At 41.3% G+C, this 25,144-nt stretch overlaps 3 protein-coding genes across 4 annotated transcripts in view; 2 read left to right on the top strand and 1 right to left on the bottom strand.

Annotated features, from left to right (window-relative positions):
• The window catches only part of rrh (retinal pigment epithelium-derived rhodopsin homolog), a 50,874-nt gene extending 41,615 nt beyond the window's left edge, over positions 1–9,259 (bottom strand). Inside the window, exons 1-3 of the mRNA XM_034111873.2 lie at positions 9,148–9,259; positions 7,322–7,512; positions 2,120–2,219 (exon numbers count right to left, since the gene is read on the bottom strand). Coding sequence (XP_033967764.1) covers positions 2,120–2,219; positions 7,322–7,512; positions 9,148–9,259 — 403 coding nt within the window. The remainder of the gene's footprint in view (positions 1–2,119; positions 2,220–7,321; positions 7,513–9,147) is intronic.
• Positions 9,260–10,636: 1,377 nt separating this feature from the next.
• On the top strand, positions 10,637–15,906 carry cox8a (cytochrome c oxidase subunit 8A). The gene is made up of 2 exons (XM_034110773.2): positions 10,637–10,863; positions 15,595–15,906. The coding sequence occupies exons 1-2, from the start codon at positions 10,747–10,749 to the stop codon at positions 15,688–15,690; spliced, it is 213 nt and encodes a 70-aa protein (XP_033966664.1). The 5' UTR covers positions 10,637–10,746; the 3' UTR covers positions 15,691–15,906.
• Positions 15,907–17,217: 1,311 nt separating this feature from the next.
• On the top strand, positions 17,218–24,668 carry LOC117467873 (glucosamine-6-phosphate isomerase 2). 2 transcript variants are annotated; one of them, XM_034111767.1, is made up of 7 exons: positions 17,218–17,323; positions 17,997–18,132; positions 18,209–18,310; positions 18,701–18,883; positions 19,563–19,747; positions 22,745–22,919; positions 23,613–24,668. In XM_034111767.1, exons 2-7 carry the CDS (start codon positions 18,009–18,011, stop codon positions 23,669–23,671), a joined length of 828 nt encoding a protein of 275 aa, XP_033967658.1. In that variant the 5' UTR covers positions 17,218–17,323; positions 17,997–18,008; the 3' UTR covers positions 23,672–24,668. The 2 variants fall into 2 exon arrangements, with proteins under 2 accessions (XP_033967658.1, XP_033967659.1); XM_034111768.2 differs by having other exon boundaries at positions 17,220–17,323; positions 18,001–18,132.
• Positions 24,669–25,144: the final 476 nt, after the last annotated feature.

Raw genomic sequence — 25,144 nt, 5'->3', positions numbered from 1 at the left:
GGAAGAAGACCCCCAGATTAAAGAGCACTTCATGGGATTCCTAGTAGCAGAGGAGTCCACTGGTGAAAGTTTGTCCGCCCTGATTTTGAACAGGCTGGAGGAGTTGCAGATTGCCTTTGATGACTGCAGAGGGAGAGAACAAGGGAGTACAGGCCAGGCTACTGCAGTTGAACCCAAGAGCTTTGTTTGAGCCTTGTACATACACTCAATTTGGTCGTTGCTGATGCTGCCAAAAGCTCCAAAGATGCCATATCATGTGTTGGCATTGTGCAGAAGCTATACTGCCTGTTCTCTGCCTCTACACAGAGATGGGCCATCCTCAAGAAACACGTCAACCTTTCACTCAAAATGTGGTCAGAAACCAGATGGGAGAGCAGAGTGAAAGCTGTGGAGCCTCTGCGATATGAAGCCGCAGCTGTGAGAGAGGCACTGCTTGAGGTGAGAAACCAGGCCAAAGACCCAGTCATCAGGATTGAAGCCCAGTCTCCGGCAGAAGAAGTGGGGTCATTCCGCTTTTCACTGTGCACAGTGGTCTGGTATGACATGTTAAGTCAAATTCAGCAGGTGAGCAAACTCCTGCAGTCCCAAACAATGCAAGTGAGTGTAGCAGTAAGTCTACTGAAAAAGACTGAAAAAGCTCTCGAATCCTACAGAGCCACAGGCTTTGTGGCTGCACAAACATCAGCCAAGGACATGTGTGAAGACATGAATGTGGACGCAGTTCTTGTGCAAAAGCGGCTGAAGTCAACAAAGAGGCACTTCTCATATGAGTCTCCTGATGAGCCATTGAGGGATGCCTTGCTAAATCTGGAGGTAACCTTCTTTAACGTGGTGGTGGATGCTGCAGTGTCAGCACAAAAGGAGAGGGTTACCACTCTTAAACATGTGCAAGACAAGTTTGGCATTCTGTACAACGTCCCAGACCTGCCACACCAAGAGCTGATGAAGCAAGCAGAGGCACTTGCACACACCTTAAGCCATGGAGGGCAATCTGATTTGGATGGGAAGGAGCTGGCTCAGGAGTTGGAAAATGTACCTGACTTGCCATCAAAGAGCATGACAACTCTTGAGTTGTTGAAATTCATACACACAAAGCAGCTCACCGAAATATATCCCAACTTGTGTATTGCTCTGCGGATCAGTGCAACGCTACCAGTAACAGCAGCTTCAGCCGAGAGGAGTTTTTCCAAATTAAAACTCTTGAAAACATACCTGAGGTCAACCATGGCTCAAGAACGCCTCAGTGGTCTGGCTGTAATCAGTATTAACCATGAGGTTGGTGGTCAGATTTCATATGATGATGTGATTGATGACTTTGCAATGAGGAAGGCCAGAAGGATTGCACCGTAAATGGAAACCAGTAGGAGCTAATATGTAGGCTAACCTTGTGTGATGATAGGGAGTGGAATGTAAATAGTTATTGAGACAAAGTGAATTTGTAATTTTTATTTATTTGTTTGTTTATTTAGCATATTATATTTTGATTATTTGACATGTGCAACATATTTTACAATACATCATTTTCTTTTAAAGCAAATTTGCACATTATTTTATTGTTTGTTATTGTTATTATTATTATTATTATTATTGTTTGTTAGCTAAGTTGTTTATTTTAATTATTTAGTGTGCACTTTACATTTCTTCTTAATTTTCTTTGAAAGCAAATGGTCACATTCTTTTATTGTTTGTTATTGTTATTATTATTGTTTGTTAGCTAAGTTGTTTATTTGTTTTAATTCTTTAGTGTGCACTTTACATTTATTCTTAGCTCTTGTTCTTGCTTGCAATAAATAAAGGTGCAATACTTTACTGTATAACTGTTAAGATGTTTTGATATTTTTTTGGGGGGGGGGGGGCGCAGTGGTGAAGCTCGCCTAGGGCACCAAATGTGCTAGGTCCGCCCCTGATCCACACACACATTTATAGTGATCCCATACAATTTGCCAAACTGATTCTCATTGACAGACATTCATCCAGGTGAATGTTGTGGTTCAGTATCTCATCCAAAACATTTCGACATGAGGACTACGGCTTGACCTCCTGATTCATGGCCGCCCAAACAAGCATATCAGTAGGAATATAAATAAGTTTATATCCACCAACTGCAGTGATTGAATACCTATATCAGGTCTGCAGATGGTGAGGTATCGATCGATGGCCACCACCGTCAGCAGGCCAATACTTGCCATGCCAAAGAAGATGTTGAGAGCTGCATAGATCTAGGGACAAAAACACAGAAAAAGTTAATTAACAGACCGTTATTGATAGTGGGCCTGTCATGTAATTATAATTAACCATGTTTATTAAGGTGTCTTGGTTAAAGCAACTTTAATCACACTTTAATAGTCGTGTTTCAATGGGTTTAAAGGCAGTTAAAGGTAGTATCTATGCAAGGAGGTACATCAGGTAATTGACTGATGTGTAGTTAAAGGACATGCTAGGACTTTGATATCATGTTTATTATCTCACTAAAACAAAGCCTTTGGTTTATAACCGATTTAATGAAAAACAATTATATTCCTGATTGATAAATCTGCAGATTGTTTTGCATTAACTGTGTACACACTTGGTACACAACTGTTTGAAATCTCAAATATCCTTCACAATTGTCCAGAGCTAAAGGCGACATTTTGAAGTGGGTTGTTTTGTCCAAGACACAGAGATATTACATTTATTATAATTAATACAAAAATAAAGAGAAATAAAGAAAAATATAAGGAATACAGACTTTTATTGATCCACGAGGTTCTCAGATCTGAGAAGCCAGAATCAGCTGAACACATTTACAATTTCAGACCATTAATTCATGATCTTAATAGCATACTGCCCAGAAAGCATTTACTTTTGAAGAAAATCTCAACATAACATTTGTTCTTATTTGTTTAGCTGCTAAAGGAAAAAGACCATTGCTTAGGACATTAGTATTCCTCCTTCATAAAACACCATAAAAAGCCTTTATATTTTTGAGAGCACAAAACTTGTCTAAACTGTCCCTAGTAAATAAAAGAAAAAGAGAACAAGAACAAAGAAACAGAACAACAGGAGGAAAGAGTTAAAAGACACAGAAAGAAGAATAAATACAGGAAGTAAACATTAAAGGGAACAGCAGAGGAAGAGAGGCCCCGTCTCAGGTCGGTTAAATGGATTCCTTGCGTCCCTCACTTGCGTCGTTTCCCTGCGTCTAGTCCCTCCCACAAGGGAAGCATGGAGAGACGCAAGGAAACCACGAGAAGCAGGGAAATGAGTTTTAAGAGCAATGGGACGTCCTTTCCTCCGGAGCGTCACGTGAAGCGACGTCCGGTTGTGATGACACCGCACAGCTGATGTCTGACAGCAGCTCTGTCCCTGTTGTGTTCACACACACCCCCGCCTCTGTTAATACACATTTACTGACACAAACATTTGTATCATCTGTTGTAGACCCAAATACATTAAATAAAATAAGAACTCATTCTCAAAAAAGATAAACGCCATTCTTAAAATGTATAAACGAACAATAGTTTGATTAATATTGATTGGAGTGCACAATAGAAATAAAATAATTGAGAGAAGAAAAAGAGATATGTTATCTAAAACCCAGTTGGATTAACATTCATTGAAACAAAACACGGTATAAACTGAGGAGTGAGTCCCGTGAGTTTCATGTGTTTTCTTCACTCCGCTGGGAAACTGCTCTCATGTCAAGAAGCATCAGATCAGTGCATGCACTGCATCGTGAGCGATATATGTTAAATATATTAAAAATTTCATATTACATAAACACATATCCCGATGTGCATTGCGGCGTGATTGTAGCCTATGTAAGATCTTTAGTTCATACAATCATACGTATTGGGATCATTTGTATTAACGTGGACCGGAGGGAGAGGGAGACGAGCATAAATTTCACTTTCCTTTTTTATTTCAATTCCAACTTTGGTCATGAAGAATATGTTTCTCTGTTGTCCTCGTTCATAAAGCAAAGCAGCAGCATCAGAGCACGGAGCAGAGTCTCTAGATGAGTTCACAGTAGTCCCTCGTTCTTATTGAACATCCATGTTGTAGTCCGCTGTATAGAAAACTGTAGTTTCCATAGTTCCCCCACAGCAGCAGACGCACATTCATGACGTCCGCTGGCGCATCATAAACACGTCGGATAGTGAAAGTGCATTCGGATTCTCTAAAGTACTGCAGTCTCTTCTCCTAAGTCCTTTTGAATTCTCCTATCCACTATCCCTTAACCCCGTGACGTTTCACTCAGAGTTCAAGGAATAGACGATAGGGTTAGAACTTAGGAGCTGATCTTTGGACTATTCGACTGCAGCCAGGGGCCGTTTCTCAATCGCGAGGATGCTTGCTTGGTAGCACATGTCCTCCGAGTCACTTCCTTCAGAAGCTAGGCAAGAATCCTTCCTGGCATTCGGAAAACGAAGAGTGGAACAGGCTAGCAAGTGTGCAGGTGTGCGTCATATGAGAGGCCCGCCTTACATTTTCCGCCACAGATTTAGGGAAATTGGTCCGTGCGCAAAGCATTGTGGGGATTTGAAGGAAGCGAAGTCTACCCATGTGCAGCCTCGAAATTACCCCCAAACCAAGGACGCGGCCTCGGTGGAATTCCAAGTATGCTGGAGATTGGAACAGTCCTTCGGCGGCACCCGATGACGTAGTATCCTTGAAATATTGGCTTTTGAGAAACGGCTTGCGATTGGCGATTGAGAAACGGCCAGGAAGTAAACATTTTAGGGAACAAGAGAAGAAGACAAGCAGGCAAAAAACACAAAAGAAAACGGCATTAGAAGACAGACAGGAAGTAAACACTAAAGGGAACATCAGAAGAAGACAGACAGGAAGTAAACCTCCATCAGTGCTGCCATCATATTGAGAGATGTTCCTGTCACCGCAGATAAGCCGTTGGTACACAATGGAACAGATTATGATTTTCTTCTTGTTTTCATCAAAACAATTATTTTAAGAACATTTTGTGAGTCAAGTTGTTGGTTTATACAGTACATAGCCATGTTATAATGGGAGGGAGGCTGTGGCTCAGTGGGTAGTGTGCTGGACTTCAAATCAAGTTTGAGTCCCACTGCAGTCCCACTGCAGTCAGCATGTTGTTGTGTCCCTGAGACACTTCACCACAAATTGCTCCTGTGGGGATTGTCCACAGTACTGAATGTATGTAAGTCGCTTTGGATAAAAGTGTCTAACAAATGACATGTAATGTTATAATGTCGTTTTGGGTTGTCCCCATGGGCGCGGGAAGGGGGGTGCTGAGGGCGCTGCAGCACCCCCTAGCGGCAGGCAGGGGGTGCGGAGCTCCCCTGTCTGAATTATTATTTATTCCACATTGTTGGTAAAATAATATTTTGGTCTGCCCCGAATGTTTTTTCTGTAGCCACGGACAATTCTACCTCAATAATATAATACATTAACCGTGCTTTACGTGAACCTCATCATGACACTAGAGAGGACGACAGGACTGTAATTTCCCGTGTTCGGTGAATGCAACAGAGGCAAGACACCAGACCAATCAGAGAGTTGCATGGAAATAAAATTGTGCTTGTGCCATTCAAGAGCTCGGCTCTGTGTGTGTGTGTGTGTGTGTGTGTGTGTGTGTGTGTGTGTGTGTGTGTGTGTGTGTGTGTGTGTGTGTGTGTGTGTGCGCGTGTGTGTGTGCGCAGAAATAGCGCATTTAGTATGTGTGTGTGTGCGTGTGAGAGAGGGAGAGAGAGGGAGAGAGAGAGAGAGGGACCGCTGCCAGCAGCAGGGACCGTGTTGTTAGCATCTGGTTAGCTCGCTGCACTAACGGACATACGGAGCTGTTTGTTCCACAACAAGCTGGAGGAGAGCTCTCCTCTCAGACTGAGAGGCTCAGGTGAGCTAAAGGACTCTCTGAGTGTTTAGATAGTTAACTTTAGTCTAAGTTATCTCAGTGGGTCTCAAACGGTTTGGTCACAAATTATTCAAAAGATTATTTTCGCGGCACACCTTCATATGATCATTATCGTTATAAAAAAAATAAGAGAATAAAGGAAAAACAGTTATGAAATACTATATGGCAGTAAAACAAGAATACAGTTTGAAAGGGGAGTGATTTGTAAAATATCCATAAAGAAAAAGAACATTTGCTTACAGTTGTGTTTCATCTGGGTGTTGAGAGATGTATCCATAGATCTCTTACTGTTGCTCTCAAAGTGCACCAGATTGATGCTTTCAACTTCAATATTTAAAAAAAAATCTTCCCGGGGGGATGCTAGGAGGTGAGGTCCGCTCCCCACTCGTAAAAAAATAGCACTTTACCCCTGCCTATATGCCGTGAGCTGATTATCGAGCCTTCATTGTAACAGTCGCGGGTGTACTGTGTGTTTGCGTGTGGGGATTGCTTTTGTGCGTGCTATAGTGCCCGTAACGGCCCGTCCACACTACAGCGTCGACAGCGTCGGAAGCGTCGACAACTCCAATCTGCCCATTCACTTTCAATGGGGTGACGTCACGTTGCCTCGCTTTTTCGCCGAACTGAATTGTGGGTAGCATAGCGGTCCGTCTCCGGCGTCAGAAGTTGAACAATGTTCAACTTCTGACGCCGGAGTAGCCAGCGCCAGCCAATCAAATCCCGTTTCTGAAAATCTGACAGCTCAAGCCGTAGCCAATCAAACCGCGTCTAAGCTGGGAGAGATATCCCGCCGTTCATTTCTATATTTCAAAAAAAGTTGGAGGAGAAACTAATTATCGCCGTAGCAAATCACCCGGTTTTGTATGACCAGACCCTCTTCACCTCCCGGGACACAAACCGGAGGAACCAGCATGGAGGGAGGTGCAGAGACAGTGGGGGAAACTGGTAGGTTTTCGCCTGTTTGGGGAGTTTATATATATATATATATATATATATATATATATATATATATATATATATTGCTCCCATAAAATCCCCGGGGTTTTTTGCTTTGTATGTCGGGGGCGGGAGATTCATTTGATTGGTTGTTGGTCGTGTTGCTTGAATAAAATCCCCAAGCTCCAGACACGCCCAGCTCCAAGCTATTTTTGAAGCTGTAGTGTGGACGCTCCGTGACGCCGGAGAAAAAGCGAGGCAACGTGACGTCACCCCATTGAAAGTGAATGGGCAGATTGGAGTTGTCGACGCTTCCGACGCTGTAGTGTGGACGGGCCGTAACAGTCGCGGGTGTACTGTGTGTTTGCGTGTGGGGATTGCTTTTGTGCGTGCTCTATAGTGCCCGTAATAGTGTTCACTGGAGTCCAGCACCTCAGCACCCCCACTCAAAATACCTTCCCGTGCCTCTGGTTGTCCCCCTCAGTTAAATGATGTTCAGAAGAGGGCACTCACCTGACAACCAGTGTATCCAAACTTCCAGCTGCCGTGGATATCAGAGGCTGCTGACATGGGATATCCGATACCAGCCACTCCGATGTCAGTAAGAGCCAGGTTGATGATGATGATGTTGGTGGCAGTGCGCAGCTCCTTAAACTTCACAAACATCAACAGAACCACAATGTTGCTGGCTAAACTCACGATACCTAAGAGGAGGAAAGAAGACTTGAAGTAAAGTGTCACATCGTGGGAGGCAAAAGTCAAACCTTTAATCCTATTCAATCAAAGTGACTGAGAAGAAAATATAACAACTAAGTTATCCACAATAAGTGATTTCCAAAAAGAGAATACACTTTTCAAGTTTAAAGATTAAAGAAGAAGAAGAGAGACACACAGGAGGAAACAGTTTAACTTTATTTCTACAGTTGATTTATAGTAATTTAGCAATAAAGAAAGCTGATTTGGAATAGAATAGTGCAGAAATGAGTTCTCAAACCATGAAATTAGTTAGCATTTTACCACTTCCGATGCTCTCTTCTTGAAGTCAACAATTTTTGAACATGTTTTTGGTTAGATGCCTTAAATAAGATCTTAACTGAAGCTGAAGAGCTTTTAACATTTTGTTTTACAACATAAAATACGTCAGTAAATACCCCACTGGTGAAAGTCTGACACTTATATATTTTATAACATTAATAATAATTAATAATAATTCATTCTATTTAGAGGCGCCTTTAAAAGCACCCAAGGACACCTTACAATTAAAAAAAATATTCTAAGTAAAGGTTTAAGACACATTAGCCGCCTTTAGCTTAGCGATGTTGATGCGATATAGTCAGTTGATAGGCTAACGTTAGTTTCACTTATGGCAATTGCATTAACGCCTCGAACATCACAAAATACTGTTCATCTAGAGCAGGGGGGTCAAACTCAATTTCATGGCGGGCCACATCAGCATCATGGTTGCACTCAAAGGGCCGGTTGTAGCTATATAAATATACATATATAAAATGATGTATTATATTACATTATTGCCGCTGTATTTGATTATTATCGGAGAGGGTATAATGACTTCATAATTAACTACGTCTGAAAGCAGAAGTCTGGGGAAAATAATTGCAACCGATTGCAAGTCCCTTCAGTGCGTATGTCACAAAATGAGATGCATTGTGGGACATGTAGTATATGGGCAATGTGCTTCTGTAAAGTGGCATGTAACCGTATAATAAACGTATTCTATTTTTTGCAAGCTCTTGAGGGCCGCATAAAATGAAGTCGCGGGCCGTATTTGGCCCCCGGGCCTTGAGTTTGACACCCCTGATCTAGAGATTATCCTGTTTTCCTGCAATATTCAAAAATCCAATAGAAAGATTACAATTGCCCTTTTGTCAAGGGAGCCCTAGCGATGCTAACTTTAGGGTTGGCCTGCACACATATCATCACTGCAAGACTCTACACAGTGCCTACACTTTGCTGTGTGTGTTTGGAATCTTTAGCAAATATAGTAATAGGAGTTGGCTCGACAGGAATATGGTATTCAGGAAAGCTTGCAGCATAATACACTTTTGAATGTGTCATTTCATTATTCTTTATGAGGAATTACATAACACTGCCAATAGTAAGCCACATTCCCATATCTCCTTCCAGCTTACTGCGACTGGTTGGAAACTTCACTGTTAGATGTTTTGAGAGTAGTTCAAACAAGGTCTGAATGCAGAGTTACATCAAAGGATTACAAGGTTCTAGAGAAGAACACCAAGCAGATACATCACATTGCATACAACATACTTTTCAGATGACTCTATCAACTCATCCATTCATAAAGCCATTCTCTTTGTTACCTGCCGTTATCAGATATCCAGCCACTATGTTGTGCTCCATTTGGGTAAAAGCACTTTTTCCTCCGTAAAGTGAAACTTCATCGGACATATTGACAGCGAGTTCTATTCCCATTTTTTTTTGCGGTTTGCAAAAGAAAAATGATCCTAAATTTAAATGAATTGAAGTACACAAACGAGTAGTGAGTAGAGGGGCGGGAAACAAATCCACAATGCGAGCCAAAGAGATGTAGAGAGTCAGGATTGCAAAATGCTTCTTCCAACTAAAGTCTGTGGGGTATTGTTGTGGAGAGGTGGGGTGAATGTTGGTGGGGGGGGGGGGGATTATTACATACCATGGCCCCCTTGTCCCCAGTTATCAGGAGGCAGTCTGAGCGTGAGCTGCAGAGGATTAGCTCTCACGTGGAGTTCAGTAAGCTTTGTTATTAGAAAACTGAATGCCAGAGCCTTCTACTTCAGAGGTTACATACTGAAGGGACAACCAAGGGTTAGCCAACGGTAAAGGGGGAACCTGCTCAGAGCCTTACTCCTCAGGGTCCCCCAAGGCCCCACGTTCACTTTGAGGCCCTGATACCCCTTCTCCACTGAAATCAGTTCTGTTGTAGTTCCATGCTGGTGCTACTTTGGTTGGTAACAGTTTGCTTTTCCACCAACCAGAGCCCTGTTGGAGCTGAGTCATGACGGCACCGTTTGTGTCGCTGCAAAGCCAGGCTGAATATCCATCACAACAACAGTGTAATGTCGGTGCAAAAGGCAATCTTTCCAACGGGTAAAAGCCTTTGATTGTTCAACAGAATTAAAGCAGTGCATTGGAATCATTGATTAGATCGAAACTCTTTATCTAATGCCTAAAACTTCTAAATTCTAAATGGATAAATAGTGAGCAATACCAAGTCAAGATCCATATAAAACATTATTTAGAAAAGTGATATATTCAGTATCAAGTATATATTTCATAAAGATCTGGCCATCAATTAGCATTGGTGATCTGCTCTTGTTTTCAAATCTTACACAGAGCAGAATATGAGCAAGAGAGAGGATCGTTCTATTTGTTTTAATATAACACACAGGGGGCTAACACTTAGCAAGACTTTAGTTAGACCTGGAGTAAGCTGCCCTGCAGTATAACAAGTCATTAAAATGTGTTCCACCTTCACCAGCTTTGAGAACCCTTTAATGATCAATACTTATAAAACATATCATATATATTATTCTGAAAAGGACCAATCTGCACAATGACTACTTTTGGTACTTTAAGTATATTTAGATGCTAATACTTTTGTACTTTTACTTGACTTACATTCTAAATACAGGACTCAGTTGAGTATTCCTACACTTCCTACACTTTGTTATTACTGAAGTAAAGATCTGAGTAGTTCCCCCACCCTGTAAAGTGTACACCACTGCAGAGTAAAGCGTCATCATCCATCCATCATGTACAGTACACTAACATCCGGGTCAGTAGGGGGCGCTATGTGGCTCACGGTAATGTCCTAGGGAAAAGAAGACGAAACGACCTCTCTCTTTATTGATCCACTTGTTCTTCACTTCATCTGCCTCTTCAGCCGAGAACGCAGCAACACTTTACCGCAGCAAACAAACATGTCAGGGCTCCTGAGGACCGTCGCCCGGCGCGCAGCTCCTGTCCTGCGGGGACACACCATCACCCAGAAGGCTAATGTCTACGGCGCCCCGGCCAAGGAGAAGATCGGCCCTCTAGTAAGTATTGTGTTAGCTACATGGCTAGCTAGCTTTCATTATCTTGGCTGCTCGCCGTCCTTGGCTGCCGAGGTCAAAAGCATGTGTGTTATGTCAGCGGACAGTATTTAACGTGGGTATTTCTTTATGAAATACATCGTTTATTATTAACATAAGTAAGTGGAATACAATTGCTAAATTTCTGTGACAATTGCAAATCAAATGCTACTTATATTGAGATAATTCATCCACCCAGTTAATGTCAGGCCCAGGCTAACACAGGTAGGTTACTTTGTGCTGTACTTATGGAAGCCAATTTTCGCCAACATTTTTGATACAGTCTATTTAATTAGCTTAGTCGTTATTTTGAATTACTAAGGCGAAATATTGAGATACTAAGTCATAGGCCTAATAATGAGACACTAAGTCATAATAATAAGATATAAAGTCAATTAGTCATAATGAGCTACTTTGTCATAATAATGAGATTATAAAATCATAATAATTAAGTACTAAGTCATAATGATGAGATCCTTGGTCGTTTTTGTGAGAAACTAAGTGATAATAATTAGATACTAAGTCAGTCAACAATAAGCTATTGAATCATAATAATAATTAGACTCAAGTCAAAATGAACACCAAGTCAAACTAATGGCATTCTTAGCTCATAACTATTAGATCCAAAGTCATTTACTGAGATTCTAAGTCAAAATAACTAACTGTGAAGTAAAACATAATGAGATACTAGTCAACGTAATGATGGAGGATTCAAATCTTTTGAGAAACTAATGCTGTGTTCACACCGGACGCAATAGACGCTTCTCAATACTCAAATGTCCCCTCCTCGACTCCTCGGTCCTCCGGTAGTGACCCGGAAATGAATTTCAGCGCGCCATGTTGAAGGACGTCTAATTTCTCTAAATGCACTTCGAGGACCGAGCGTCGAGGAGGCTCTCTGGAGGAGCTCTAACCGAGGAGACACTGATGGTTCCTCCACGGCTCCTCCGCAGATGCATTTCCGGGAACGGTGGAGGCGTGACGCACGGCCGGACTTATCTCAGCCAATGACAGCTCTGCATGCATCCCCTGGATATTATTTTAGAACCTGCTCTCATCGCAACGCGATGTTTCCAGAGAGAACAGCTGTGAGGCCCGTGCAGAAAGCAGAGCAGTGTGTACAATATATATATCACTCAGTATAACAGACCTACTCTCTTTATTTGCTTTAGTTTAGTAGATATCTACAAACAAAGAGTCGATATTTTTCTAAGACCATTTAGTGCTTCACATAATAAAATACACAACGGCTGTAGCCTGATTATGCTTTAGGAGCTGTAGGTGTGTGTGGTACAGTGTGTAGGTGTGTGTGTGGTACAGTGTGTAGGTGTGTGTGTGTGTGTGTGTGTGGTGTAGGTGTGTGTGGTACAGTGTGTGCGTAGATGCGGCGGACAGACGGGTCTCAGTTGGTTTGGTGTCCTTACTTTTAATACTTGTAAATACAACTTTTGGGAGAGGGGGGAATATATCCAGTCTCTGATTGTGTTACGTTATTATGAGAGTGCTCTCATACTTTAAATTGCATATATTTATATACATATATTTGTGTGTGTGTGTGTCCGCATCTGTAGCCTGTTATTGTCTCATTATACCGCACTCTCAATGAATTCAAGGTAAATATGTGGGGGAACAATGTTCAGCTGATCTAACAGAGATTATAACATATGACAAAACACTCGACAGCTGATGCAGCTGTTGCCACGTAATAATGAACGGACGTCGCTTTCATATGACCGCTCAGAGGAGAGGAGTTCTCATTTCTTTAAACGTCTGCTGCTTCCCCTCCTCTTTCCCCGGTTCCCCTCCTCGGTCCTCCGCTCGCATCTCCTGTGGGCGGGACTAAGTCTCGAGGAGGGGAGTCGAGGAGGGGAAATGTAAGAATTGAGAAGCCTCTAATGCGAATATTCGCTTCGCTCTAATCGCTCGAGTTTCAGCAAGGCTGCCAGCTGTGTTTACTCGCATCTTTCAAACAAGATGCGCTGGCTCGGGAGCTACAACAAAAAGCTAAACATATTTTACCGTGATTAAATTGTAATACACGTTTCTAAATTATGCAGAAGTAACAACACACTGATACGGTTAGTAAAAACCATGAATGAATGCTTGACAAGTCTGCAGACAAGACGGCAGGCGAAAAATCTTTTTTAAAATGCTTGTTTTCTGAATGGAGATTGGGTCGACCAGGCTAAGCTAACGTTGTATATGCTCACTCCACACTCACAACAACGTCATACAGACATAAATAAACCAGCAACTGTATTCGCCATGACACAGGCAGTCTGTGGTTTGTACTTGTTTATCTTTTGTCTAGTTTCTGAACAGATATGAGGAGCTGTGATCTCTGTGTGCTAACTGCTAACGGCTGATGTTTTCTGGTTGAACGTCAGTGACGGCAGGCTGAGATCCTCACCGCTGATTGGCTTCCGCGAGAACGCGTCACGTGAATTTGACACTCGAGTTGAAAAAATTGATCTCTCGCGTTTGACGCGGCACCGTTCAATCGCGTGATTCGCTCCGCGTCCACCGCTTCATGCTCGCCGTCGGAGCGAATTCGCGTCTGTCCGTCTCTCTGCATTGACTTTACATGTAATCGCGCCACCCCCAAACATCGCATCGCGTCCGGTGTGAATGCAGCATAAGTAAAAAAAGAAAAGGACATACTGTACTTCTGAAAATAATAAGAAATGTTTGCAATATTTTGACTAAATAATTATTTTTGAGTTTATCTTTATGATAGTTTTCTCCCTCGGTTGGGAAATCGCCACTTATTTTTATTTAAGTAGAGCCATGCCAAAACGGGTTCAGTAAACTTTTAGCTAATGACGACAGACATGTGTCCTCCAGGGACATTTTAGGAGGACACATGCTATAAATATTAAAAAACATTTAATGTTCCCATGAAACGAAATGCATGCTAAGTTTATTTTTTCTGTCCCGTATGTTGCCGTGTCTCAAGTCTATTTTGAGTCTCTCCCTACCTTACTCTTTTTTTTCAGACTTCGCTAGCTGCCATAACAAGTCCCGGAAGTTACCATTGTACTTATTTTGTCGACTAAAAGACAATGGGATTTTTCTTTTGGATTTTGGAATACTGCTGAAAATAAGCTCTGTGGCAAACGCATGTTTATGATGCTTACAGTCACAATAATTCACCACCGCTAAGCTAAATGAGGCTAATGTTTGTTGTGATGACTTTCAGCAGTCTCATTTAGCGGCTTTTTAGCAGCTACTGTTTTTCAGAAGCCTCGGACTTTTCATCAGTGGGGTATTTATAGACATATTTTGTTGTAGAACAGAACTTGAACATCTCTCAAGCCTGTGTTAACCATATACCTTATTCAGGCATCTAATCAGAAACTCCATAAAGTTACTTTGAGATTAGCATACTGGAAGTGTTACAATGCTAATGTAATTCTGGAGTTTAAGGTATCATTACTGTACCAATCTATTCACATGAAATCCAAAACTATAAAAACAAAATCTGCCTGCCTGCCTCGCACAGATTCATACCAAAAGTTTAGGTTTCTTTTTTTTCTTTGCAGCTTCAAACCAGTAATGTTTATGTCGTCGTTTCTCTGAGTTGCTTCATAGCATTTCATAAATCACTCCTTAGCAAGGTTTCCTTGCTAAACACTTTTTAGCCAAAGTTAAAACTTCAGAGTATTCTCAGAATGTCTGTGGATACGGCTCCTGAAAGTATATTTCACATTTGTTTTGGTTTTTAATATAGAGACGTACAGCGGCCGACGGTTGCAACCGAGATGCAACATTCCAAAAACACTTCTATTGCGAGAAACGCGCTGCCGTTTCAAAAACAATGCTAATATACAAAAACACCAATGTAGCAAAAATGCAAATGAAGGAACATCTTCACCAACTTGACGAAATATGCGCAGCGTTTACGAAAGAACAACATTCTGAAAATTACAAAAACACTGTAAGAAGCTCAAAACACAAAGGAAATGGCGCACAAAGCTGGTACCGGAGCGCTTGGTGGCGTTCAGGGATTATAAAGTTGCTAAACTTTCACTGTTGGCATATTTAGCCTGTTTTCGTAATTGTATTTGGTCAGTATATTGTAAATGACTACGTTAGCTAGGTAGCTTACAGCAGATCTGCAATAACATTGGAAGGAATCATGTGATCCTATTGTTCAAATAAGCGGATAAAACATTTTACATAAATTCTAAGTGTCAGTTTGCCAACTTTATAATCCCTGAACGTCAACAAGGGCTCCGGTCCCAGCTGTGTTACTTTTTAGTATCTCCTGCTTTAATTTATTTTTCAATTTAGTGTATTTGCACCTGTCGGCCACCGCACAATGCATTACACAAGACGTAAGCTTGGCGATTTACATTTTACCAACACTATAGGGAGGCGTGTGGCGCAGTGGGGTAGTGCGCTGATCTTCAAATCAGAGGATAGCAAGTTCGAGTCCCACTGCAGTCAGCATGTCGTTGTGTCCCTGAGACACTTCACCCCCCCAAAGAAATGCTCAATATTAGTTACATTGCATGGTTTCCAGTCTTTTGATTATTTAAGTACATGTAATAATGCACACATGTTGCTCCTCTGCTATGAAAGGACAGATTTATGGGACCCATGTCTAACTCAGACATTGCACTTTACAAGGAGTGAACATTGGATTCTGTTTAATGTTGCTGTGATGATGCTGATTGGTCGTCTGTGTTCCAGGAAACTGTTGTTGCCCTCACCATGTTCTCCGTGGCCATCCTGGGACCATCTGGCTGGATCCTGTGCCACCTGGAGGATTACAAGAAGAAAGCGTAGAATGGACATTTGAACAGTATCATACCTCGTGTCAACCTGGGACCATCACCAGAACATGGAACACGTTTTACATTCAGCCTCGACCTCTCACAATTCCACTCCACATCCCATACAGAAAGCAACTGTTTTACAACATTGACTGATACATGAACACATGTATTGTAGTTCTTTCCTCTTAAACAGTAATGTTACAACAATAAATGTTTTACAAAACAATAGCGCTTATTGTTTATATTGCATGTGTGTACTAATTTTGGATAAGGCTTGAAGTAATATTCATGATGAATATACTCTTTAACAGTACAATACATTAATGTATGGTTTAAACCAGGGACAAGCCGTCATTTTTAATGTTTGTGCCAAAACATTATCTTGAATTTGACTTGGAAGTTATATATTTTATTACAATGAAATAAAAACTGAGTTGCAGTGGCTTATTGTACTCAATTAAAATCGAACTTAAAAATAAAACGACTAATGATTTATCCCAGGGAAGCAATATGTACCAATGAGTGTTCAAATGTCTGAACATTGTCTACTTATTTATTGTAAGCAACCAAAAAAGGTCATCGCTCTTGCTACACAGTCATTGCATGCAATCCAAAATACAATATTTCCAGATATACATGTCATAAGGAAAATGCAGTCCCTTCGGAGAACACTGAGGAAACATAACCCCCTCCCCCAAAACAATTCTTTTTCAGTAAAATATTTGTATACAACCATCGATTTCAAATAAAGAATAGACATTTAAGTAATAAAAAACTTGCTTGGACTTTGTTCAACTGAGTGTATTTGAAAAAGAACAACAGCTTTATGAAGCTCACATTTTATTGTTTGTACATAATACAAATACAATATTCAAGATAGATACAGTGATACAAATGAAACGTAACATTCAAAGTTAAATATTTATCAAATACACATTTGGTTTTGATTGCCTTCTTCTTTGTAATAGATATATAGTCTATATTTAAATAAAAATACATCTTAAATGTAGTCGTTACAAATATGCGTTTTAGATTATGTTGTCCCTCCTGGACTTCCATACGTTCTACAGTGAAGTCACCTGACCGGGAGATTTTGACGTAACAAAACAAGCGTCTGGGCGGGGCCTCGTTCATTCCTATGAGAGTTGCTCATTGGCGCATGAAGACAAAATGGCCCAATTTTTGAGAGACGTCACGAAAGTATTCATATAATCATATAATCCGTTCTTATTGTGCATCCATGGTTAAAGATACAACTCATGTAGTACTGAACACGTCACATGAACGTGCCGGGCGGCGCGGTCCCGTGGGTTAGATCCGCGTTCATAATGCCGAGGAAAATAACTCAGAATAACGTTATTAGCACATTTTACAACTTGAGGACCGAATGTTTTTAATAAGGGCTATACAAATGTTCATACTGGGTAGTTTATTTAGTTTTAAAAAAAATTATCCAACGATTTACAGACGTCTCTTTCCCAATGTAAGTCAATGGGAAAAAGCATTTCCGGGCCCAGCGACTGATACGGAAGTGTAGTACCGCCATTTGGCCACAACGAATATTTTCCTCAGAGTCCGGCGCACTTCCCTGGTGCTTGCTTCCAACAGCTGAATTCTCTCCTGACAAACAGCGGATTTAGCAGGTAAAACCGGGTTAATGTCGAATTCTGTAGTTTGTGCTAATAACTTTTTAACGAGTATTTTGAAATGAGCTGAGTGACATTGCTGTGCATTAAACTCTTAAAAATCGCTCCTGTTGTTTCCTCCCTTGCTAGCATTAGCTCTTAGCCTCAAGTAGAAAACATTTCAGCAGAGTTACTCACAGTCTCTCACCAAGAGATAACGGCAAACTCTTATAAAGGCAGGCCTATTTGGAGAGGGGAGGAGTTTTTTTCTAATATCTGCTCCCTAAAATATTCCTTAATGTCATGTGGATTCTGTGAGGGGGTACCAAAGGTGGAAGAAGTACTCAGATAGTCTACTTGAGTAAAAATAGAAGTACCAGAGTGTCCTGCAATCAACATGTTACTAAAGTAAAAGTACAAAAGTATTGGCATCAAAATATACTTAAAATACCAAAAGTGAAAGTACTTATTGTGCAGATTGGTCCATTTCAGAATAATATATATGTTATGTTTTATAATTATTGATGCATTAAAGTGTTGCAAAGCTGGTAAAGGTCTGGAGGTTACTTTGGGGTGTATCCTTTGCAGAACATTTACAGGAGATCACAGTACAGGAAAGGGGAAACCTCAAAAAGCATGACAGGGCCTCTGTAACTGTTTTGTAAGCTTTGTCTTAACTTGCTTCATTAAGTAAGCCACGACAATGAGGCTGGTGATTCTGGAGGACTATGACCTGGCCAGTGAGTGGGCGGCCAAATACATCCGCAACAGAATCATCCAGTTCAAACCCTCGGCAGAGAGGTACTTCACCCTGGGCCTACCTACAGGTGAGAGCTGGTAAACGGTTTCTGAGTTTATATCAGCGTTAAGCGAAGCCTGTACTGATCTTCTCATTTCTTCCAGGGGGCACTCCCTATGGCTGTTACCAGAAGTTGATAGAATACTACAAAAGTGGAGATATTTCATTCAAATATGTGAAGACCTTCAACATGGATGAATATGTAGGTGAGTTAAAGGCTGATTATACACATTTCTTTCAATTTTAGACTTGGTTTATTCAACAACGTGTAATGTGTTTTAACGCTTTAAATTGGCTTTCAACTGTATTATATCGTGTTTTCAGTCTTGTTTTTTGCTGTACATTCCACTAATGCTAATGTTATGTAGGCAGATTTGTCTCAAGTTGCCTCGAGACGACCAGTTTTCATTAGTTAGCTAAGCACTATATTTATTTCAGCCTTACCCCGGATGTGATAGCTTCCACAGCCGGAGAGCCCCTCACGTCTACATCAGTTACTTTTGTTCTTAAGTTGGAACAGAAGATCTGCAGGAATCATTGCACATGTTGCACCAAATTGCTCTTTGGTTAAAATGGGCGTCCATCTTGTTCTCCAGGCCTGCCTCGGGCTCATCCAGAGAGCTATCACTCTTATATGTGGAACAACTTCTTCAAGCACATCGACATCGATCCCGCCCACGCTCACGTCCTGGACGGGAACGCGGAGGACCTGGAGGCTGAGTGCCAGGCGTACGAGCAGAAGATCAGCGAGGCGGGGGGCATCGAGCTGTTCGTAGGAGGTCAGACTCGTTTATACGCCTTGATTAGGGTCCCCATTAGCATGGGCATTAGCTATTATTCCTGGGGTCCACACAATAGCAATATAAAACAATCCAAACTAAATATCTCATATAAAAAACAATCAAGTATGGAAGTGAAACTAAAATGATCTTCTGTTTAACCATCATTAAGCCAAACAGGAAATCAACAATTAAAAACAATTCCATGAGAATTAATAACACACTACTTACTACTAATACAAAAATAAATAATCGATGGCCGATTTAAAAGAATTAGGGTCACGTGAACTTTTTTTTGACATAGACCAAAGTATTACTATTTTTTGGGGAAAGAAAGTCCGATTTTAACCTCGGAATTATAGCTTTATTTTCAGAAAAAAGTCAGAATTATGATTTAATTCAGATTTTCTTTTTCGCAAAACTTTTGACTTTAATCTCAGAACTAAGAAAAAACGACGTTTTGGTCAGATCTAAAAATAAATTCACATGTGACCCTAATTTATTTTTGTAGATAAGTACTCGTCAACAAATACCTTAAATTGTATATTTATCTATCCTGCACTTACATATGTTAAATTAAAAGAAAGATAGTGTTTAAAAAAAAATATGAACGTATATACAATTGTGTCACTTTATGAGTGGTCTCTCAGCTGAATCTCCAGATGTTATCTCCCTGCAGGTATCGGCCCTGACGGCCACATAGCGTTCAACGAGCCGGGCTCCAGCCTGGTTTCTAAGACCAGAGTGAAAACGCTGGCCAAGGACACCATTGTAGCTAATGCCCGTTTCTTTGGCAACGACCTCTCCAAGGTCCCCACCATGGCTCTGACGGTCGGCGTTGGAACTGTCATGGGCGCCAAGGAGGTCAGTCACACACTTCATCTGGTCCTACAATGTCCTGCAATAATTAACCCCATGTAACCAGGTTAGGATATTACTCTGTACGGAAGAAGTACTCCATTTATATATTAAGTAATATTGCTACAAGTAGAATTCCTTTGAAATCTTACTTAAAAAATATTAGCATTAAAATAAACTTTTTTGATGCCAACTATCTCAACGAGTTATTTGACTTTTCGTACGTTAGAGGTGTGTATATATAGTTGGAGTACCAAAAGTAAAATAACTCATTGAGATAGTGGCCCATTTTATCACTCGAATATAATTAGTGATACATTATTGTGTATAGTAATTAAATGTTGTTATAATTATCATATTGCAATTATCTTTCTATTCAATCATAAATGTGTCAGCATTCATTAGTGCGTTTAATCATTTGTATTAATAATATGAATATGCAAAGTAACTCCTAATGTAAATTCAGTAGAGTAAAGAGTACAATATTTCAAATGTTCATTATGATCATAATTGTTGTTTTAAAGGTCTCCTATTATACTGTTTTTCATCAATATATATATATTAGGGCTGTCAAACGATTACAAAATGTAATCAGATTAATCACAGCTTAAAAATGTATTAATCAGATTAATCACCATTCGAACTATGTCCAAAATATGCCATTTCTTTATGTATATTGTTGTGGGAATTGAAAGATAAATGAAAGAAGGCGGATATATCCACATATGTTTATTATAACATTGTTCTGTGTGTCAAAATGAAAGACAGCCCACACACCTATCACTCATCAAACCGTGGGGTCTTATTTCATTACGTGTTGAATTCTATCAACACGTAATGTTGTATCGATGTATATAGAGATGTACTACAGCAAAAGTATTCTCCGTCGGGACTTCCTGCACCACGCCGTTATCTTGATTCAGATTGGTCAGAAGACATTATCAAAGATGTTCTATTGAGAAGACGATCACTACGTCACAAACGTTTTCAAAACCGTTTCTAGTCTTCGGTATTTCCAGACAAGTGGCTGCTGAAATCAATCTTACTAACTGCTGTCTGTGCAATTTACTCCGCGAGTTGACGGACTTTGTTTTGCTTACTTTAACATCAGTTTTCATGGTGGGGCTAAGCCATTTCTTGGTATGGCTGCCTGTAGCCTACCCCAGCCATACCCTGGCACTGCCATGTATGGGGCGTGCCATTCTGCGCATGCGTTAAATGCGTTAAATATTTTAGCGCAATTAATTCAAAAAATTAATTACCGCCGTTAACGCGATAATTTTTACAGCATTAATATATATATATATATATATATATATATATATATATATATATATATATATATATGTCTCAATGTCTCAGATATATATACAAAACATGTCTTTTGAAGTGTTTGGTTCCAAACACCAAACAGATCATTGCAGCATCCCATAATCCCCTCTGTTTTAGCCCTGTTTCAAAAGTGCTGATTCTCTGGGTGTTTCTCAATCGCGAGTACGCTTGCTTGGTAGCACATGTCTTCCGAGCGTCTTGCTTCAGAAGCGAGGCAAGAATACTTCCTGGCATTTGAAAAACTTTTGAAAAAAAAGAGTGTAACAGGCTAGCAAGTGTGCTTCATATGAGAGGCCCGCCTTACATTTTCCGCCACAGATTTGGGGAAATTGGTCCGTGCGCAAAGCATTGTGGGGATTTTAAGACCGCGGAGTCTACACATGGGCAGCCTCGAAATTTCTCCAGACGAAGTACGTGGGATCGGTAGATTTCCAAGTATGCTGGACATTGGAACAGTCCTTCGGCGGCTCTCGATGACGTTGTATGCTTGAAATAGTGGCTCTGGAGCAGCTTTACTCGTGATTGAGAAACACCCCTCTGTCTGTTACTTTAGAGGAAAATAAGGAGCCACTCCCCTCACCCCTCTGAGAGATATTTGGTTGAAAAGAACACAATAGCCGCTTTCACACCAAGTACTTTGCCGTGCTTAGATCCCAGCACTTAGTGCCAGCACTTAGTTCCCCCATGGAACTAAAGGGCAGATCGCGTTCACACCAGAAAAAGTCCCTGGGGGAGGATTATGCAAATGAAGCCGCTGACGTCACTTCTTCTTCTTCTGCTTTGGGTTTACTGGCAGGCCGCAAACCACTTCACGGCGTATACTGCCGCCCAAAGTCCCCGGCCGGAAGTCCCCGGAGTTGGGGACTGGCTTCAGTAGAAGCTGCTGGGAGTCCCAGCAGCTTCTACTGAAGCCTTCCGAGTAAATCGCCAGAACGCAGACACCTCCTCATCTCCACCGCTCCCATGTTTTATTTTGTGTTGCCATAAGTTAGTCTCTCTGCGTTGGTGCGCGGAGCTAATGCCAGCAAATAAAATGGCGGCTTCACATAACTTTTCAGAGTTTTACGGGGCGTGGTTTGCAATTCGCCCAGCCAATCAGAAATTGGAACTTTTTTCTCCCCAGGAAAGTACCTGCTCTCTAGCAGGGACGGAAAAGGAGGAAAAAGTTCTCATGAACTAAGTTCTCTTTTTGGTGTGAACGCAAAATCCCAGGAACTATCGGAACTAAAAGGGAAAAGTACCCCGGTGTGAAAGCGCCTAATGGGGCTCTAGGAGGAGATTCAGGTGATACGGTGGTGGTGGGGGGGGGGGGGGGGGGGGGGGTTACCTTGGTTGCTGATTGGCTAATGGTTACACTAGCCAAAAAAACATTGTGACATCACAAAGTGACCAACATCTGATCAGCTCATTGTCAGACAGGTTTTTATAAATGGATCAGGACAACGAGAGGGGATCTTTAATGCACAAGTGGATTTTGCATATTAGGTGACCTTTAATGCGTCACAAGGTGAAGCTGATTTGTATTACTTTATGTACTGCTAGATATTTTGACCTACAATTATGTCACTCTTTTTTAATTGATTGATTTATTAGCCAATCATCTGAATCTGTAAAGTAACTAAAGCTGTCAGATAAATGTAGTGATGTCGTTGCCCCCCCCGCTCTGCTCAGGTGATGATTCTGATCACAGGAGCACACAAAGCCTTCGCTCTGTACAAAGCCATAGAGGAGGGGGTGAACCACATGTGGACCGTGTCAGCGTTCCAGCAGCACCCCCGCACCAACTTCGTCTGTGACGAGGACGCCACCCTGGAGCTGCGAGTGAAAACCGTGAAGTACTTCAAAGGTACCAACAGCTCATCTCACTAAGCCTGCTCTGTGAAGACGAGAGGTGGTTCATAAAAGCTCGGGTTAGAGACTCCAGTGTGTTGTAACACTAAGGGTGCATCACACACAGCAGCATCTGTGGAGTCGGGATTGACTTCAGCACTCTTTGATTGGACTGTCTAACTTCAGTCAGACTGCCTATTGGTTAGCGCTCCAACACACTGTACGGCTATTCCAACTCGCTCTAAAATCAGACTCAAAGTTTGCACGTGGCATACATCGTTAGTAATGTATGCCACGTGCACACTTTGAGGTGACAACAGAGTGATTAGTCTGGGTGTTTACACACACATATTCACAGAAATAATACAATGAATCAATACATTCCATTTCACTTTGATTTGACCAAAAATGAAAGTGATATGTTACCTATCCTTTTATTATGGGACAGTGTCAGACCTAGGTGCAATTCATTTCATCTATTTTAACATCTAAGAGCAGCAGGCTGTGCGGCTCTCACGTTAGAAATGGACAGGCGTTCCTTATAACTGATATGTGCAGATCGATAGAGACTCATCGTGTCACTTCACGCTGTGGTCCCGTCTATAGGAAGATTTGATGTTGCTCACTATTACAGAGATTTCAATCATTGTCTGCAGGTATTTATGTGTGTTTGTAATATGATGTTATTCCCCCTTTCTTTTGATTTGAGGTTTGATGCACGTCCACAATAAGCTGGTGGACCCAGTGCTCAGCATAAAGGACCAGTGAAGGACAGACGGTGGAATCGGCTCGTTCCTCTGCTGCTGTTCAGTTCCTGAGGAGGTGTTGAGCAGTGTCTCAGTGTCCTCCTGTTTGCACACGCTCACACCTGAACTGCTCCTGGAAGACGTCTCAGAGTGAATGACGGCTACAGGATGGAAGGAGACATTCTTCATTCAGAACGTTCCATTTAAAGGGACAGCACCCTGCTGGTGGTCTTCAACTTCGCTCAGTGTGAGAACTTTAAAATAATGACAGATAACCTTCATCTTGTTAAATGTTTGAAATGAACCCACACCATCTCTGTTCTCCAGGAAAAGGGTTATTTTGTATTATTATTAAATATAGACTTTTGTTTACTTTCTTTGTTACACACCCAATCCATGATTGGACAGAGGAAGCAAATACTCTGTGAATATCGGTAATATCTAATCAGCAAGTATGGCACTTACAAAGTGACCTTAGTCTCTGAATGTCTGGATCCACGGGGTGTGAAGTGTGCTCTCCTTTGTCTCGAGCCCACCCCGGTTGAGTGTTACAGAAGAACACAAACATGAGGATTCTTTTTTCTTTTTGCACGTAGGCTGAGCAGCTCCACTGAAGCAGTGTACTGTCGTTTTGGAGAAGTACAATATATCGTTTTACAGTGCTTTTCTTCCCCCAGCTGACTTCCAAGTGACTGTTACAGCTCCTTCAAAGGCGTCTGGATTGCATGTTTTGAACACTATGCTCGTGCAGTCGGTATCCTGCAGACTTTACTTTAAGTGTGAAGGGGAGAGAAGTTTCTATCTTTAGTGTTTACTTTCTGTTCTTGGTGTCACTCCATCAGGCTTCTTCTTCTTTGTGTTTGTGCACAATCTCTATAGTTTTTAACACTTTATTTTGTAAAGACAAAACATTGAGTGTCTTGCTTTGTACTTTGAGTTGAAATAAAGTTCAAGTGGAAAATTATGTCCACTTTAATTCTAACATGTAGTGAAGCATTCTCTCCACAGGGGGGCAGTCACTCCTAAGAGTCAAAACCAATGGAAGCTGTACTGATGAGATGCAGTGTGATGGTTCAGCATTTCAGCATGTTGCATGACTTTTGAATTCTACCAGAAAAATAAATAAATAATTATTGATACAATGCCGAGCCCTCAAACAGCCCAAACTCCCTACAGGAGCCATTTAGGGTTACGCCCAATGACACTTCCCTATAACGACTGCAGGGGCTGGGAATCGAACCGCTGACCCTCTGTTTGGTATACACCCGTTTCACCCCTGAGGTGTTCACTTTCCGTGCAGTTACAGCCACCAGATGGTGCCGTAGTATAAAACACCACCAATGAAGTTATGCATGTAAAGGAAATTGGTAGTCACTAGTTACAAAACAATGTCATTAAATCCAAAAGTGTTACATGGACAGTGTCGTGAGTATTCTGAGTGCAGCAGTTTGAAACACGTCACCCTGAGCTGCCTGCCTGAATCAGGTTCAGTCTG

This window comes from Pseudochaenichthys georgianus, chromosome 22, assembly GCF_902827115.2.
Source record: "Pseudochaenichthys georgianus chromosome 22, fPseGeo1.2, whole genome shotgun sequence".
In the NCBI taxonomy this organism is placed as follows: Eukaryota; Metazoa; Chordata; class Actinopteri; order Perciformes; family Channichthyidae; genus Pseudochaenichthys; species Pseudochaenichthys georgianus.
Note: the sequence above shows the minus strand (reverse complement) of the source record. Positions and strands in the feature narration are given on the sequence as shown.